The sequence below is a fragment of the Cadophora gregata genome, assembly GCF_030347475.1.
Source record: "Cadophora gregata isolate MNR1 chromosome Unknown scaffold_16, whole genome shotgun sequence".
NCBI classification, from domain to species: domain Eukaryota; kingdom Fungi; phylum Ascomycota; class Leotiomycetes; order Helotiales; family Ploettnerulaceae; genus Cadophora; species Cadophora gregata.
Window position 1 is genome coordinate 1,282,745 of NW_026695939.1, and position 13,696 is coordinate 1,296,440.

General features: G+C 50.7%; 4 protein-coding genes across 4 annotated transcripts; 3 read left to right on the forward strand and 1 right to left on the reverse strand.

Annotated features, from left to right (window-relative positions):
• Window positions 1–1,667: 1,667 nt before the first annotated feature.
• On the forward strand, window positions 1,668–7,043 carry LTE1 (Guanine nucleotide exchange factor lte1; the record flags this gene model as incomplete). The annotated part of the gene is made up of 2 exons (XM_058499066.1): window positions 1,668–2,068; window positions 2,162–7,043. 2 exons carry the CDS (start codon window positions 1,668–1,670, stop codon window positions 7,041–7,043), a joined length of 5,283 nt encoding a protein of 1,760 aa, XP_058351333.1.
• Window positions 7,044–8,367: 1,324 nt separating this feature from the next.
• ONS95_005647 (uncharacterized protein) lies at window positions 8,368–9,081 on the forward strand (the record flags this gene model as incomplete). The annotated part of the gene is made up of 1 exon (XM_058499067.1): window positions 8,368–9,081. The coding sequence occupies one exon, from the start codon at window positions 8,368–8,370 to the stop codon at window positions 9,079–9,081; it is 714 nt and encodes a 237-aa protein (XP_058351334.1).
• A 100-nt stretch (window positions 9,082–9,181) lies between these two features.
• Window positions 9,182–10,833, reverse strand: ONS95_005648 (uncharacterized protein). The gene is made up of 2 exons (XM_058499068.1): window positions 10,594–10,833; window positions 9,182–10,482 (listed from the first exon to the last, which is right to left on the reverse strand). Exons 1-2 carry the CDS (start codon window positions 10,815–10,817, stop codon window positions 9,222–9,224), a joined length of 1,485 nt encoding a protein of 494 aa, XP_058351335.1. The 5' UTR covers window positions 10,818–10,833; the 3' UTR covers window positions 9,182–9,221.
• A 275-nt stretch (window positions 10,834–11,108) lies between these two features.
• Window positions 11,109–13,696, forward strand: SEC18 (transport between ER and Golgi ATPase protein; the record flags this gene model as incomplete). Its single annotated transcript, XM_058499069.1, has 3 exons — window positions 11,109–11,416; window positions 11,464–13,315; window positions 13,364–13,696. The coding sequence occupies 3 exons, from the start codon at window positions 11,109–11,111 to the stop codon at window positions 13,694–13,696; spliced, it is 2,493 nt and encodes an 830-aa protein (XP_058351336.1).

A 13,696-nucleotide genomic window follows, 5' to 3' on the forward strand; every position in this document is an offset into this window, starting at 1 on the left:
CTGTCGTGTCGTGAAGGGTGGCCATTGGTCAAGATCTGGTGATTCCGTCCGTCCCCTTTCACCCGCCACAAATTCATGGTATATCTGTCGAGGCAAGGCGCTGAATTGGGCAATGTCGTTGCTGAGAAGAATCTGTTGGTTCGACGGGGCACAAAGTCGGCGAATCGAAGCACAGCATTGCTTGTCAACAATTGCTGAGCGAAGGATAAGAATAATGGAGGAGCCTCTTCATCAACCATCTGTGCGTCATGGCGAGGAGATGGCCTGCATGAATCAGCTACAGATATATCGCCATCAACACGAGAAATGGAGATCGGCTGGCTCTGGAGTCTCGAAAAACTGGTCTCTTTCCTAGCTAGGACTGGACGAAGGCTAGAAGCTCTACGGGGAGGAACGAAATGACTAACCTGACTGGTTCGACTGACTTTGGCTTAGGTTTTGGCTTTGGCTTTTCAGCCTCCGGTTCCAATTGCTGTCCATTAGTCGGCCATCACCAACAGCACTGAGGGGCAGAAGTCTCAGTCACAAGGCGAGACAAACAAAAGGTACTCCGGCGACGTCGGAGGCGGGCCTCTGGGTGTTGGATGGATGGGGATTGCTTCACTTTTTCAAAGAGCAACTTCAATGTAACCATCAACTATGATGATCATCCAGTGTGCTATCATTGTTGCCCTGTTGTCCTTTCGTCCTCTCGACACGAGAAGACATAGTAAGGTAAGGTAAGGTAGGTAAGGTTGGAATGCGCACGAGGGCTGACTCCCGGCTTCTATTTTGACTTTTGCATCCCCATCCCTTCCCTTCCCTCCCCTTCCCTCCCTTCCCTCCCTTCCGTCCTCTCACTGCCGAATCAATTCGCACTGCGCGCCTAGGCCAGTCGAGTCAATCCCATGCTTGTCAGCTTGCCCACATTACCTACCTATGCCCACATGGCTCACTTCGTTCGCACCTTTCTCGTCTTCTCGCTCACGTCTTTCGGTTGTTGACGCACAACAATTCCCAACCCCAGATCCCAACACCACGGAGTCTACAGTAGAATCGGATTGATTGACTGATAGACATCGATACAGTACAACAAAACCCTAAATGCGCTGTGCCAATCTCCCAGGCAGCGCTCATGCCTGATGGGCACTCTTTGACGGGCCGGGATCTGGCTGTTAATAGCCCCCCCCTAAGCAGCGGTTTAGATCATGATTTATGTGATGTGATGCGATGCGATGCCCAATGCCCCCTTTATTGCTCGGGGCAGCGACATCCCCTGCAATTTCACGCTGCACTACTCACTGCCGTCCAACGGAAGTCCTCAACTCCCCTGACCAGCCAGTCTTAGCAGTCTTCACTACCCATGGCACCCTGGTCTCCTGCCCTCCTTCCTGTCCTGCACGCTGCGCGCTGCACTGTGCTCGACTCTCGCTGCACTCCGACAGCAACATCCATCCAACCACGTACCTTCCTTCCCTACCACTTTGACATCGCCCTGTTCTGTCGTTCCCTCTTCCCTCCTCCCCTTACTTACATACCCACCAGTTGCACCCACATTCTCTTTCGACCAGTTTCTCTTCTCTAGGACGACTGCCCGTTCAACAATTCAAGCTCATCGCCATCCATGTATCACAAATCTGGAAAGGGTCGAAGCTGTTGAGGAGGGCTGTTGGTGACGGAGAGTCAAGATGGAGGCCGAGGCCGCCTCTGTCCCGGCTTCACAATTGGCCAGGACTCACACGCCCGAGAGTCTGCGACAGCGACAGCGAGACCGTCTCTCCCCACGGGGACGCTTCCCTAGGTCCAATCGAATCGAGACAACTGTGAAAGAGGTCGACAGGTTGCCCAAGAATGGAATTACTCTTGCGCCAGCACCGCGAACGAGACCCACTGGGACAAGTTCGCCCGAATTGATGAGGAAGAAACAATTACAGGCGGGGTTGCGCAAGGAAAATAGTATGATTCGGAGGGCCAGGAGGGAGGCGGAAGACATGAAAATCGACATCACGCCCGATGGAGGTTCTGCTGGTCGAGAAGGTCGCCAATTTACCGTTGCGAAGGTTGGGAATAATGGCAAGATATACTTACGGTAAGCCGAGCACTCATGGTCGATGATGTCGTTGTTTCCTCGCGACAAGGCATAATGTTTCTACCAAAACCAGACGCTGACACACCAACGTAGTCCAACCATCCGTCCTTCTAATCAACGGTATCCCCAGCCATCATTTGTTTTCCCTATAACACCTCCCAGTACCGCAGGTCTCGATGCATTAGTAGCGCGCAACGATAGTGGAGTCGAAGATGATCAACGTGATAGCTTGTGGACACCTTCACGATCGCCGACAACAACTGTAAATGGAAACAAAGCCTACTTTCCAAGCGCCTCAAATGCACCCAAATCGCGTCATCAACGCGCTCAATCAGAATCTACCGTTGAGGAGCAGCAATTGCCAGTATTAGACTCGGACGCTGGCGCATTTAAGGTTGTGATAGAGAGACCTGGGACTGGACCTAAGCCTGCTGAGGAATTTGTGGGCATTCCGACACTGGAGGTCCCCATCCCTTCGTACAAGCTTGGAACGCCGAGGTTCAGCACGAGGGGAACAGCTTTCTTGCGAGGCTCGTCATATACCACCACGGATGATGTGCGGTCGAGTGTCTTCTCGTCAAGGGTACCAAGTTCGCATAGACCTACCGGCATCCTCTCTCGACGACATTCGGACGCGTCGCCTCAACCTCATTACCCAGCCATGCCAACCCCTCTGACCGGTACCTTCCCAAACCCTGGAGTTGTTCGGAAGCCGATCGCAATTGTTCCCGAGATGTTCGATGACCTTACATTCAAGCCAGCATGTGACCATCCTTCTGTCGTTCGGTATTCCGTAGGTGGAGGAATCAGAGCAGCAACTCCAGCTCGCCTTGTTGCTGAAATCACTTCTCCTACGTTTGTGGATTATGATCTTCTATCCGACTTTTTCTTAACCTTCCGCTCGTTTCTGGAGACAAGCGACCTTCTATGTATGCTTATAGCCCGTCTGAGATGGGCATTGGCTAGGGATGACGAGACTGGCACTGTGGTTAGGGTCAGAACATTCGTTGCTATCCGACACTGGATTCTCAATTACTTTCTGGATGACTATGTTGTAGACTACGACCTGCGCAGGTCATTCTGCTATCTGCTGAATGGCTTTGTGACGGAGCTTTCTCAGGATCCCGTGCGCACGAAGATTCCGCTGAAGATATTGGGGGAACTGAAGAAGTGCTGGAGAAGAGTATGCGCCTTGTACTGGGATGGCCCGGAGTTTGAGGTGGAATTGGGCACAGAAGTCCCGATTTCACCTGGTGGAGTTGCTGGTTCCAGGAATCCAAATCTAGATCCAAGCTTCTGGCAAATTCACCCTGATGGACCTCCACGGCTAGATGGGATTATTGAACCTGACTTTACGGAACCGGTAAATACTGCCACAGATGGAAGGAATTTCTTCGCGGATGTTTCGAGAGCCGGCCATCTGAACTCCGTTGTTGTCCCACGACATGCTTCGACGGCTCCTGTTGAGGCTGCATACGATCGACGGCCACAATCTCCTTCAAGTATAGTCAGCGAGGACTTCATCTCATGCTCTTTCCCCTCCCGGCAACGTCCTGGCAACAACCAGCCTTTGGGTGCCCATCCAGTGCCAGCCAGTTCTATATACGACGCCGCTCCTCCCATTGCCACCACTCCAAAAGCCTTGACAGGCAAACGAGTTCGTCCGGTGCATGCTCACAAGCGTAGCGCAAGTTTTTCGGATTCGTTTAGAGACCGCCGTGTGCAGCAGCAGCCACAGCAGCCTGTACAGAAAGTTATATTCAAAAGCACCGAGTTGTTCCTGGCTCTACCGTACGCTGGTAGTATTGTCAGGGGTAACCTCTTCCCGCCAGGACAAGCCTTCGTCGACGTCATTGCTCCCAGTACACCTGCAGAAATGAACCGTGCAACTACCTTCTTCCCAGGATTTCCATCTGATCAAAAAGGCCCTTCTGCAATGTCTGGCCCGGGAATGAAGAGGTTACTTGGGAGCGTGCGCCGTGCCCTTAGTACCAGGACTGGTGGAAGCCCCAATGCTTCTCCAACCCAAGGGAGCTTCCCAAACATTCCACCACTTGGTGTTCGAGGCGCGACCATCAATCGGCTCCCTGGAACGGCCGTTGTACCACAAGCTCGATCTCGAACCACGGGTACCAGGGCACCTATGCGAATCGATCTGCTAGGTGCTGAAATAGCCGAGGACTTCAAGAAGGCCGTGAGGGAGGATGCTGAAGCTGAAGCTGAGGCCGAAGCTCGTCAACGACATGCAGACTACGGCAAAACCGACAGCGGTGAGCATGACCTAGGTCTGCAGTATTCTTCCATGGCACCAGACACGACATTCGATGACACCCAACCCATCAACCAGAGAGCGCCGCTTAGCCAGATGACAACCGGCAGCAAGTCTATTGTTATTGTTGATGACACTCCACCAATGGACCTGCCATTGATGACTGGCGCTTTGCCTCTCAATCGTTCCATGGATACCTTCCCAGATGCTTACATGCATCCTTCTGGAGGACTTACACCTCCGTCTACTCCCCCTGATGCGACTCTAGGCACACCAAGGCGATCTTCTCATCTGCTTGGGGAGCACACTAGGAACCGATCACACTCGTTTGAAGGAACGCCTTCTCTGGTAGTAGACTCCCGGCCTTCAAGAGACGATGAACGATCTCCGAGTCACAGACCTCCTGGAAGACTTGGCATGCACAATCCAAGAGGCCTGTCCTATCGTTCGAAAAAGTCCGTATCATTGCGCCGCTATGCCTCATTCCACAGCGGCTTTACAAGGCATCGGAGTGAACGCAGCTTTGATGCTACTACTTTCTCGGAGTCCGAGGACGTTGAACAGCTATCTCACATCCCCTCTGTTCCAATGCCTCTCCGCGTTCTTCGTAGACGACCTGGTGGAGACTTGAGGGCAGTTTCGAATGTAGGAGACCTCGGCATTCATCAACTTCGACGGCCAATGTCAACCGGATCATTAACGACATACTCCGAGTCAATCCGTAGTTCATATTTGTTAGGCCACCGATCGAGCGACTATGTTGATGTTAGGAACAGCGGTTACGATCAAATTGATGTTAACGACCAGACTTTCTCACTCGGTGCAATGGCTGAACCCGCGCCCAAGCCTCATGTCTCGCTCTTCAGTACACATTCGTCTCAACCAGTAATGCGCCCTTCATTCGAGAAGGAGGCTCAGATGTTGGCTCAAATCCCAGATGATATTGACGATGACGGCGGAGTTGAGTCAGCACTGGCCAAACTAGAGGGAAAATTTGAGAAGCGTCGATCTGATACTTCCGGCCCAAAGCAAGCTCGAGATGTCCCAATTCAGCACAACAGCTTCGGCCGACCTCCATATGATGCCGGTACCTTGGCCCTACAAGAGGACGAAGAGGAAAAGCGACGACATCGACAACGACACATCATTGAGCCAGGTGTTTCCAAGCCATCACCTGAATTACCAACGTACCGCCCACAGCAACGCCAAGGCCTCGAAGAACTAAAGCCTATGGTGTATCGACCCAAAGGAATGCAACCGCCACCAGAACTCAAACCAACAAGATCTATAGAGTCGTATAATTCTATCCCACTCCTGGAGCGGGGTCTAACTGAAGATGGATTTGAGAGAAGGCAACGGGATTGGTCAGAGCACTCTATTCTTCGTGGACCAAGCAATGAGCGACAAGAACATAACATGCAGACTCCAGAGTCATCTCATGTCAATTCCTTTGACTTCATTGAAGAAACTGACAGTATGAGGAGAGTCCCCACGGGTGACGCAAGGCCAAGCACCACTCACGAGTCTTTCTTGGACAGTGACAGTGACGCCAAGAGTGATCTTTCATCTGAAATGTCGATGGAGATCATCTCACGAATCGAGTATACCGAGCAAGGCTCTGGTGCGCAATCCTTCCCTCCCATGCGACCTGGTACTGTCGTCAAGGAGATTGAGCTCTCTCACCCTCTTCGTCAAACCCCCTCTCCACCAATCACTTTGGTTCAGGCTCTGAATCTTGGCCCGCAACCAACATATCTCCCAAGGGTCAATGAGAAGCAACTCCAATATTCACACAGCACGCTTCCTCCGACGCCAGAGATCACCCCCACGGGAGCCTTCTCGAAGGAATTTGGCGGGGAAAGGGGCGCATCTCCAACCATAGTTGACCCATTACGATCCCACCGCATACCTGAGCCCTCTCGGAAGACTTCAGTGCATCTGCCTTTCATCCTTGCATTTGACTCGCAGGTCCTAGCTCAACAATTTACTTTGATTGAGAAGGATGCTCTCAATGAAATTGATTGGAAGGATTTGATCGAAATGCGATGGAAGGATGTCTCAACTGAGTCGCGGTCATGGGTCGAGTTCCTGCGACTCTCAGAACCCCGTGGTGTGGAGGTTGTCATCGCACGTTTCAATCTGATGGTGAAGTGGGCAGTTTCTGAATGTGTTCTTACTCAAGACCTGGGAGAGCGTGTTCGTTGCATCATCAAGTATATCCACATTGCAGCACATTGTCGCAGATACCGCAACTTCGCGACTATGACCCAACTGACAGTTGCTCTCACCTCGAAAGACATTTCCCGTCTTACCAAGACATGGGCATATGTTCCGGCCGCCGATAAGGAGACTTTGAGACAACTGGAAATACTCGTCACACCAACTCATAATTTCCACAACCTTCGAGCCGAGATGGAAGGTGCTGGAGCGGATCAAGGATGTATTCCCTTCGTTGGAATCTACACACACGACCTTCTAGTTAACTCTGAAAGACCAAGTCAGATTGCCAGCACACCAACGACGGAGCCTCTAATCAACTTCGAACGCTGTCGTACAGATGCTACGATCGTGAAGAATCTTCTGAGGTTGCTGGAGGCTAGTTCACTGTACAGGTTCTTACCAATCGAGGGAATCACTGAGAGATGTTTGTGGATGGCTGCTTTGAGCGACAACGAGATTTCGAGATATGGCAAGGTCATTGAATGATCGGTTGCAAGTCATCCTCAACAATCATATATCGAAATCTTCGCACCATCAGTCTACACCTCCGCTGTATCCTCGCCTTGAACCAACCTACCTTCCCGGATCTCACAACTTCACTCCATCAAGGTGGACCTACTTCTTGTAATAACTTCGGATTCGGATTTTTGGGCCTTGTTCTTAATATTTCTCTTTTTTGGTGCATGTGCGCTTTGCTACAGTCATTACATTCTCTGTTTGTTCTTATTAACTCTGCCATGGCTCGACGGCCTCTCTTTTCGTTTAATTATTACACCTACGGTTATCGGTCATGATACACACGAATTTTCTTTTCTATTTTTGCTGTTGTCGTATGAACGAGAGCTGGCATACATATGTAAGGTTTTCAGGCATGATGTACGGGGAGTAGAGATTATTGTTGTGGGGATGAGCTATCACTGGCTTTGCTGTTGCGTTATCTGGGTGTAAATGGGATGGGAGTGGATGGGAAGAGGCCTGGGATGCTGAGAGTGGTTTGCATTGCATTTTGTTTTGGGGGCGTGGTTCGAGAAATGGATGGGATGGGATGGGATGGAATGGACGGTTATACCCTGTTTTGAGCGCGAGAGTAGGAACGGAGCAAGCACCCATTGTGATATACCTGTTGTGGTGGGAGATGTTCTGCTCTGGGAATTGAGATGAGAGCAGAATTGAAAAATTACATATGAGCTTCTAGCTACAATACTTGTCTTCTTTGCCCTTCTATGTGACATGTAGTAAACTCGAATGGAGAGTCCATGCTTCAGATCACCATTGCCACTTAAAAACTTGGTAGGAGCAATGTAAACTTCAAATGGACATTGCTCCTGCGAAGGGCGGTGGTATCCATCCAACCAATTTGTGATGGTACAGCGGACCAGTTTTTTAAACAGGGCTGCATAAATCAGATGTAAAATAAGCGAAAGATAAACAAACAATTCGTATGGCTGGTAAGATATGGTTTGGGGAAAGGCTTCTTGGCATAATTATGTGACTCTGTGCATCATAGTTTTCTTCGTACGGAATCGAATACATCTATGGACAATAAGGAGAGACTGTGTAGACTTGTGCCCTTTTCAAAAGCCAGCAAGGATTGCAAGGGGACCGCCTCGTTGCCCCTGAAACAAGCGTCTTGCCGAGCGCCAGTGACGTCTGTCTCAGGTTCATCTAGCCTCGCCCATCCAGCCCTCAACCTCAACTCAACAACAAACCAGCAACTAAAGCTCCAAAAGTACCTAGGTCTGCCAGCCCAGAGCTCGAGCAAGACAATTTAATTGCCAGACTAGATCTCGGCTTAAGTACGGAGCACAAAATGGCAGAGCCAACCCCAACAGAAGCACAATCTCAGCCTTCGCAGACCGAAGCCCAAATCCCAACAGCAGTTATCCTCCGCGCGCCATCTGTCCACAACAAAGTGCCACCCACACAAACACACTCAGGAGCAGCAGGAGTAGAAGCACAGCAGAAACAAACCTCGTCGCGGCAGTGGCAGGCCCCTCCCCTACAATGGCTTGAACGCACCTGGACCGTAACACACTCCACCCTCCCCATGTGGCGCAAAGCAAAGAACGTCCGCATAACGTACAAACTCCTCCCCCGCGCCACGCCCACCTCACCCCTCCTCATCGACGACGAAGTCTGCAGCGAGCCAACGGAAAAGACATGGATGCCGCAGCCGAAGAGTATACGCGGGGTAGATACGCCTGATGATAGTGTTTCCGGTGGGGCGGCGTGGAATTGGCGGGGGAGGGGCTGGTTGAAGGTTGCGAGTAGTCATTGGGAGATTTTGGGGTGGGGGGAATTTGTGGATGGGGAGGGAAGGAAGGAGGCTTGGGTGGTGACGTGGTTTGAGAAGAGTATGTTTACGCCGCCGGGGGTGGATGTTTATAGTGAGAGGAAGGACGGGGTCGGTGGGAAGTTGTTGGAGGAGATTAGGAGGGTGATTGCGGAGGGGGCGGCGGGTGAGGAGGTGAGGAAATTGTGTGAGGGTGAGGAGTTGAGGGGAGTGATGATTGATGATGCTTGATTTTTTTTGGAGTGAAGGGAGGTGGTCTGGCTTTTGGGATGCTTGGGTGGCGTAGGAACTTGTAATGGGATACCCAGTGGCAAATGATACAAGATGGTTGGTTTCAATATACTGCTGTATTGTACTTCTACTATTAAACACTAATCATGGTGCCTAGACCTATGTCTATGTCTATGCCGGTCCTCTTCACGATGAGAACTCCTTCTAGACTCCTTGTGTCTGTGCCTCCTCTCCCTGTCTTTTTCACTCTCTCTTTCCCTATCGCCATGTCGACTGGACGAGGATCTCTTTTCTTTTGTATCCAGTATGAACTCAATCGACTCTCCGTCTTCAGAGCCATCTTCCTCATGGTGGCGCCTCTTTCTCTTCCTCCTCCGCTCAGAGTCTTCCGACTGATGGTTTGGACCATCCAAGCTGAAGCCATCCAGCTCGTCTCTTTCCCGCCGCCGTTCTTTCCTCTTCCTCCTCTCTGCACGTTCTAACTCCTTGAGCTCCCTTTCCCTCTCTTCCATTAGAGCCTTCCTCTCCTTCTCAACTTGCCTAACCTGCCTAGCACCCGCCTTCATCATAGCCAACGGGTCATTATCAACCATCCTTTTTAGGGCCCTCTCCTGCCTCCTGGGATCCTCGTTACCCCAAACATCCTTCTGTGGGATTTCTCTGCCGTAATCCTCTTTGCCTTTGGTGTCAAAATTATTTGCAAATCTGGCTTTCTCTTTGGCCTCTTTCCTGTCTTCTCTCTTCTCTGTCCTTCTCAGAGCCTTTTCTTCTCTTCTTTCCTCACTTGCGGCATCAATAATGGCCTCCTTCTCTTCGAAACTCAATGCATACCAGGGCTTCTCTAATCCCTGCTTGAAGCCCGCTGCGTTGGAAAACCGCATTGTGTATTGATCTTCATACTCCTTCTTCTTCCGCGCTGCTTCACGCTCAGCCTCAGGGTTCTTCTCTGCCACTTTAGAGCTTGAAGGTATAGTCTCTGGGAAAAGAGATATGTTTCCTCGTTGGTCCACCAGGGGTGCTTCTGTCGGTTTACGTAGGACGAGCTGTTTGTCTATCTCCCTGACTTGGTCTCTATCCTCTGCGGCCATGCGCATCTCGAAGTCGGTATCGTTCTCCCCAGCCTTCTTACGTCTCTTCCTTTCTCTTCCATACCCATATCCGGGTGCACTTTCTCTTGCACCAGCTCCATCTTGATTCGAGTTCGAAGGTTGGGGGGCGTCTTCGATGGCTAGAGGGGTGGGTTCTTCGCCGCGCAAGATTTGCATACGTCGTTGCGCATCGGCATCTTGCATGCGCTCCTCTTCAGCGGCTTCGAGAGCTGCGGCGGCGGCTTCATCGCGCTTGACCTTCTCGATGTTCACGGTGTTGTACACATTCCATGATTTCTTGCCTAGGAGGTGGCTGTTGTATGTTAGCTTGTGAATAGGATAGAACGATGCGCAGAAGACCAAGAGTCGCAATGTGATCATTGTAAAGAATTTCACGATATGTCGACAGATTGGATAGACTTACAGAGGCATGATTGGGACTTTGAATTGGTGGTCCGCGACGTTGACGAAGAAATCCAACTCGAGGCTGAGAGCCTTCAGGTGAGGCTGCGTTGGTGTGGAGCAGGCGGCGGGGTTGGGGTTGGAGAGAGAGAAGCCGAGTGTCAGAGGCGCTTTGTCCCCCGCTGCCAAACCAGCACAAGACAACAGCTGCAACAGCACAGGAACGACCCAGGTTGGCAGCTTCATTTTGCAACACTTGTCATCACGAACGATAGAACGACTTTGGACGACATCACGCCCGCTTTAACTACCAGAAGAGGGATATCTGGTCTCTAAGGAGGAGTCATCGCAAAGGACACTTCCAGAACATCCTTGACCAGTCTGACGACGACAGAGCTCTGCCACAAGGCTGCCATTCGAAATATATCTGGCCTCATTATCATCTACTTAAATCGCAAAGAATACCTTTACTTACCATCCTTCGACGGTGAATCAGCGCATGAGCTTTTAAAAGTCCCATTTCCAGCTTAGACAATCATGAACATTCGACAGAATCTCTTTGGGCAGGGCCCGAAAGCTGGGAGGGAACAAGCGGGGTACGGACGACCACCTCAACCTCCTCCACGAGATGACACACCTATGGCTGGTGTATATGACGATCGAGCAGGCTATGGTGACGCAAGAGGAGGATATGGATCTCCTGCGCCGCCTCCAAGACAGTCACAGCCTATGCCTTCGAGACCGCCAGTTGGAAGGGGAATGGCGTCCCCTGCAAGAAAGGTGCAATTGAGGATTGCAAAGGTAGAAGACAAGACGCTGGCGAATCAGTATATCTTTGGCAATCTGTGAGTACTGAAGTTTCCCATATCTGAACTTGTTCTAACCAAACTAGATGCGCTGTATCGCCTCAAGACTTTCCCCCATCGCGAGACGGCTCGGATATCTACATACTTCTCAATGGACGGTACGTCGTAACGGCTAGACCTACCAACTCGTTCCCTCCAGGATGCATAAGTCTTTCGGATCCTCAACGGACGTGGTGCGATGTTGGAATGATGGATCCCATAGTTGCCGAATCATTCGACCCATTCTCGCAAGGCCCAAGCACATACCTCGGAAATCTCGATGTTGAAGTAGGATTTGCCTCTGTGAAGAAGGTCACCGACCAACCTTTTGATCAAGATATCCTGGCCGATGCATTTATCAAGAATTTCGAGAATCAGATCTTCTCCCCAGGGCAGAGGCTTTTGATGGATTGGAAGAATATCCCCTTAATGTTCATGGTCAAGACAGTTCAGCTGGTTGATCTGAGCATGGAGAAATCATCAGCGGCTGCGCCAACCGTATCGAGTCCTTCGGCTAGAGGCATTCTAACTAGACATACACCTATTACATTCTACAAGGATGCAAAGTCACCCATCAAGCTCAAGGGATCTGCGAAGCGGCCGGCCGCTAACTCGATCATTGCTCCGGATTTCAAGTTTGAGGACATGGGAATCGGTGGTCTCGATAAGGAATTTAGTTCCATCTTCCGAAGAGCCTTTGCTTCTCGTATTTTCCCTCCTGGCTTGATCGAGAAATTGGGTATTCAGCACGTGAAAGGCATCCTGCTTTTTGGACCACCTGGGACAGGAAAGACGCTCATCGCACGCCAGATCGGAAAGATGCTTAACTCAAGAGAGCCGAAGGTCATCAATGGTCCTGAGGTCTTGAATAAGTATGTCGGTCAGTCAGAAGAGAACATTAGGAAACTATTTGCCGATGCAGAGAAGGAGTATAAGGAGAAAGGAGACGAAAGTGGTCTCCACATCATCATTTTCGATGAATTGGATGCTGTGTGTAAGCAAAGAGGCAGTGGAGCTGGTGGTGGAACTGGTGTTGGGGACAGTGTTGTCAACCAGTTGCTCTCCAAGTTGGATGGTGTTGACCAGCTCAACAATATCTTGCTTATTGGAATGACCAATCGAATGGATATGATAGATGATGCTCTTCTGCGTCCAGGACGTTTGGAGGTTCATATGGAGATTTCTTTGCCGGACGAGGATGGCAGAGCTCAAATCCTCAAGATTCACACATCCAAGATGTTGGCTAACAACGTTATGGACCACGATGTCAATGTTGCTGAGCTAGCTCATCTCACGAAGAACTTCTCAGGAGCAGAAATTGGCGGTCTTGTCAAATCGGCGTCGTCATTTGCCTTCAATCGCCACGTAAAGGTTGGCACGGTGGCTGGTGTGAGTGATGACATCGAGAACATGAAGGTCAATAGAGCGGACTTTTTCAATGCTCTTGATGAAGTCAAGGCTGCGTTTGGTGTTTCCGAAGAGGAACTTGAGACAGCTATGACTGCAGGTATCCTCCACTACAGTCCATATATCGAAAACATCCTCAAGGATGGACGGCTATTTGTTGATCTCGTCAAGAACTCGGCTACGACATCCCTTCTGTCAGTCCTACTTCACGGTCCACCTGGCTCAGGAAAGACAGCGCTTGCAGCCAAGATTGCGAAAGATTCCGATTTCCCGTTCATCAAGCTTGTGTCAGCCGAAAACATGGTTGGCTTCAGTGACGCAGCTAAGATCCAGTACCTCAGTAAAGTCTTCACAGACGCATACAAGTCGCCTCAGAATATTGTTGTGATAGACAACATTGAGCGTATCATCGAGTGGGTACCTATTGGGCCAAGATTCTCGAATCCAGTTCTTCAAGCTTTGATGGTGCTACTCACCAAGCAACCTCCTGCCGTAAGTCACCCACTCATCTAGGTCCATACAGATGCTAACAATACCCAGGGTCGTCGTCTCCTCATCATAGGAACCACCTCTCAACGTTCTATCATGCGCCAACTCGACCTCCAACAAATATTTAATCGCGAACTTGCAGTCCCTAATATCAACACGCATGCAGAACTCGCCGCGGTACTACGCGAAGTGAATGCCTTTGACAGCGAATCCGACATCGCAGAGTCGCTGAACGAGCTGAGAGACATCACCGGCTCGGACCAGGTTGGTGTCGGTATCAAGAAGGTGCTGCTCGCCGTTGGAGAGGCGAAGCAGGAAGAAGGAAATACAGCAGGCAGGTTTGCTGAGGTTGTCGCTCAGCAGATGGCTTCTAGTCGCGAGTAG

Coding starts and splice junctions, on each gene's coding strand:
- ONS95_005648 (XM_058499068.1), bottom strand. CDS start 10,817: ATGAAGCTGCCAACCTGGGTCGTTCCTGTGCTGTTGCAGCTGTTGTCT. Junction 10,483..10,593: donor AAAGTCCCAATCATGCCTCT/GTAAGTCTATCC, acceptor AACATACAACAG/CCACCTCCTAGGCAAGAAAT.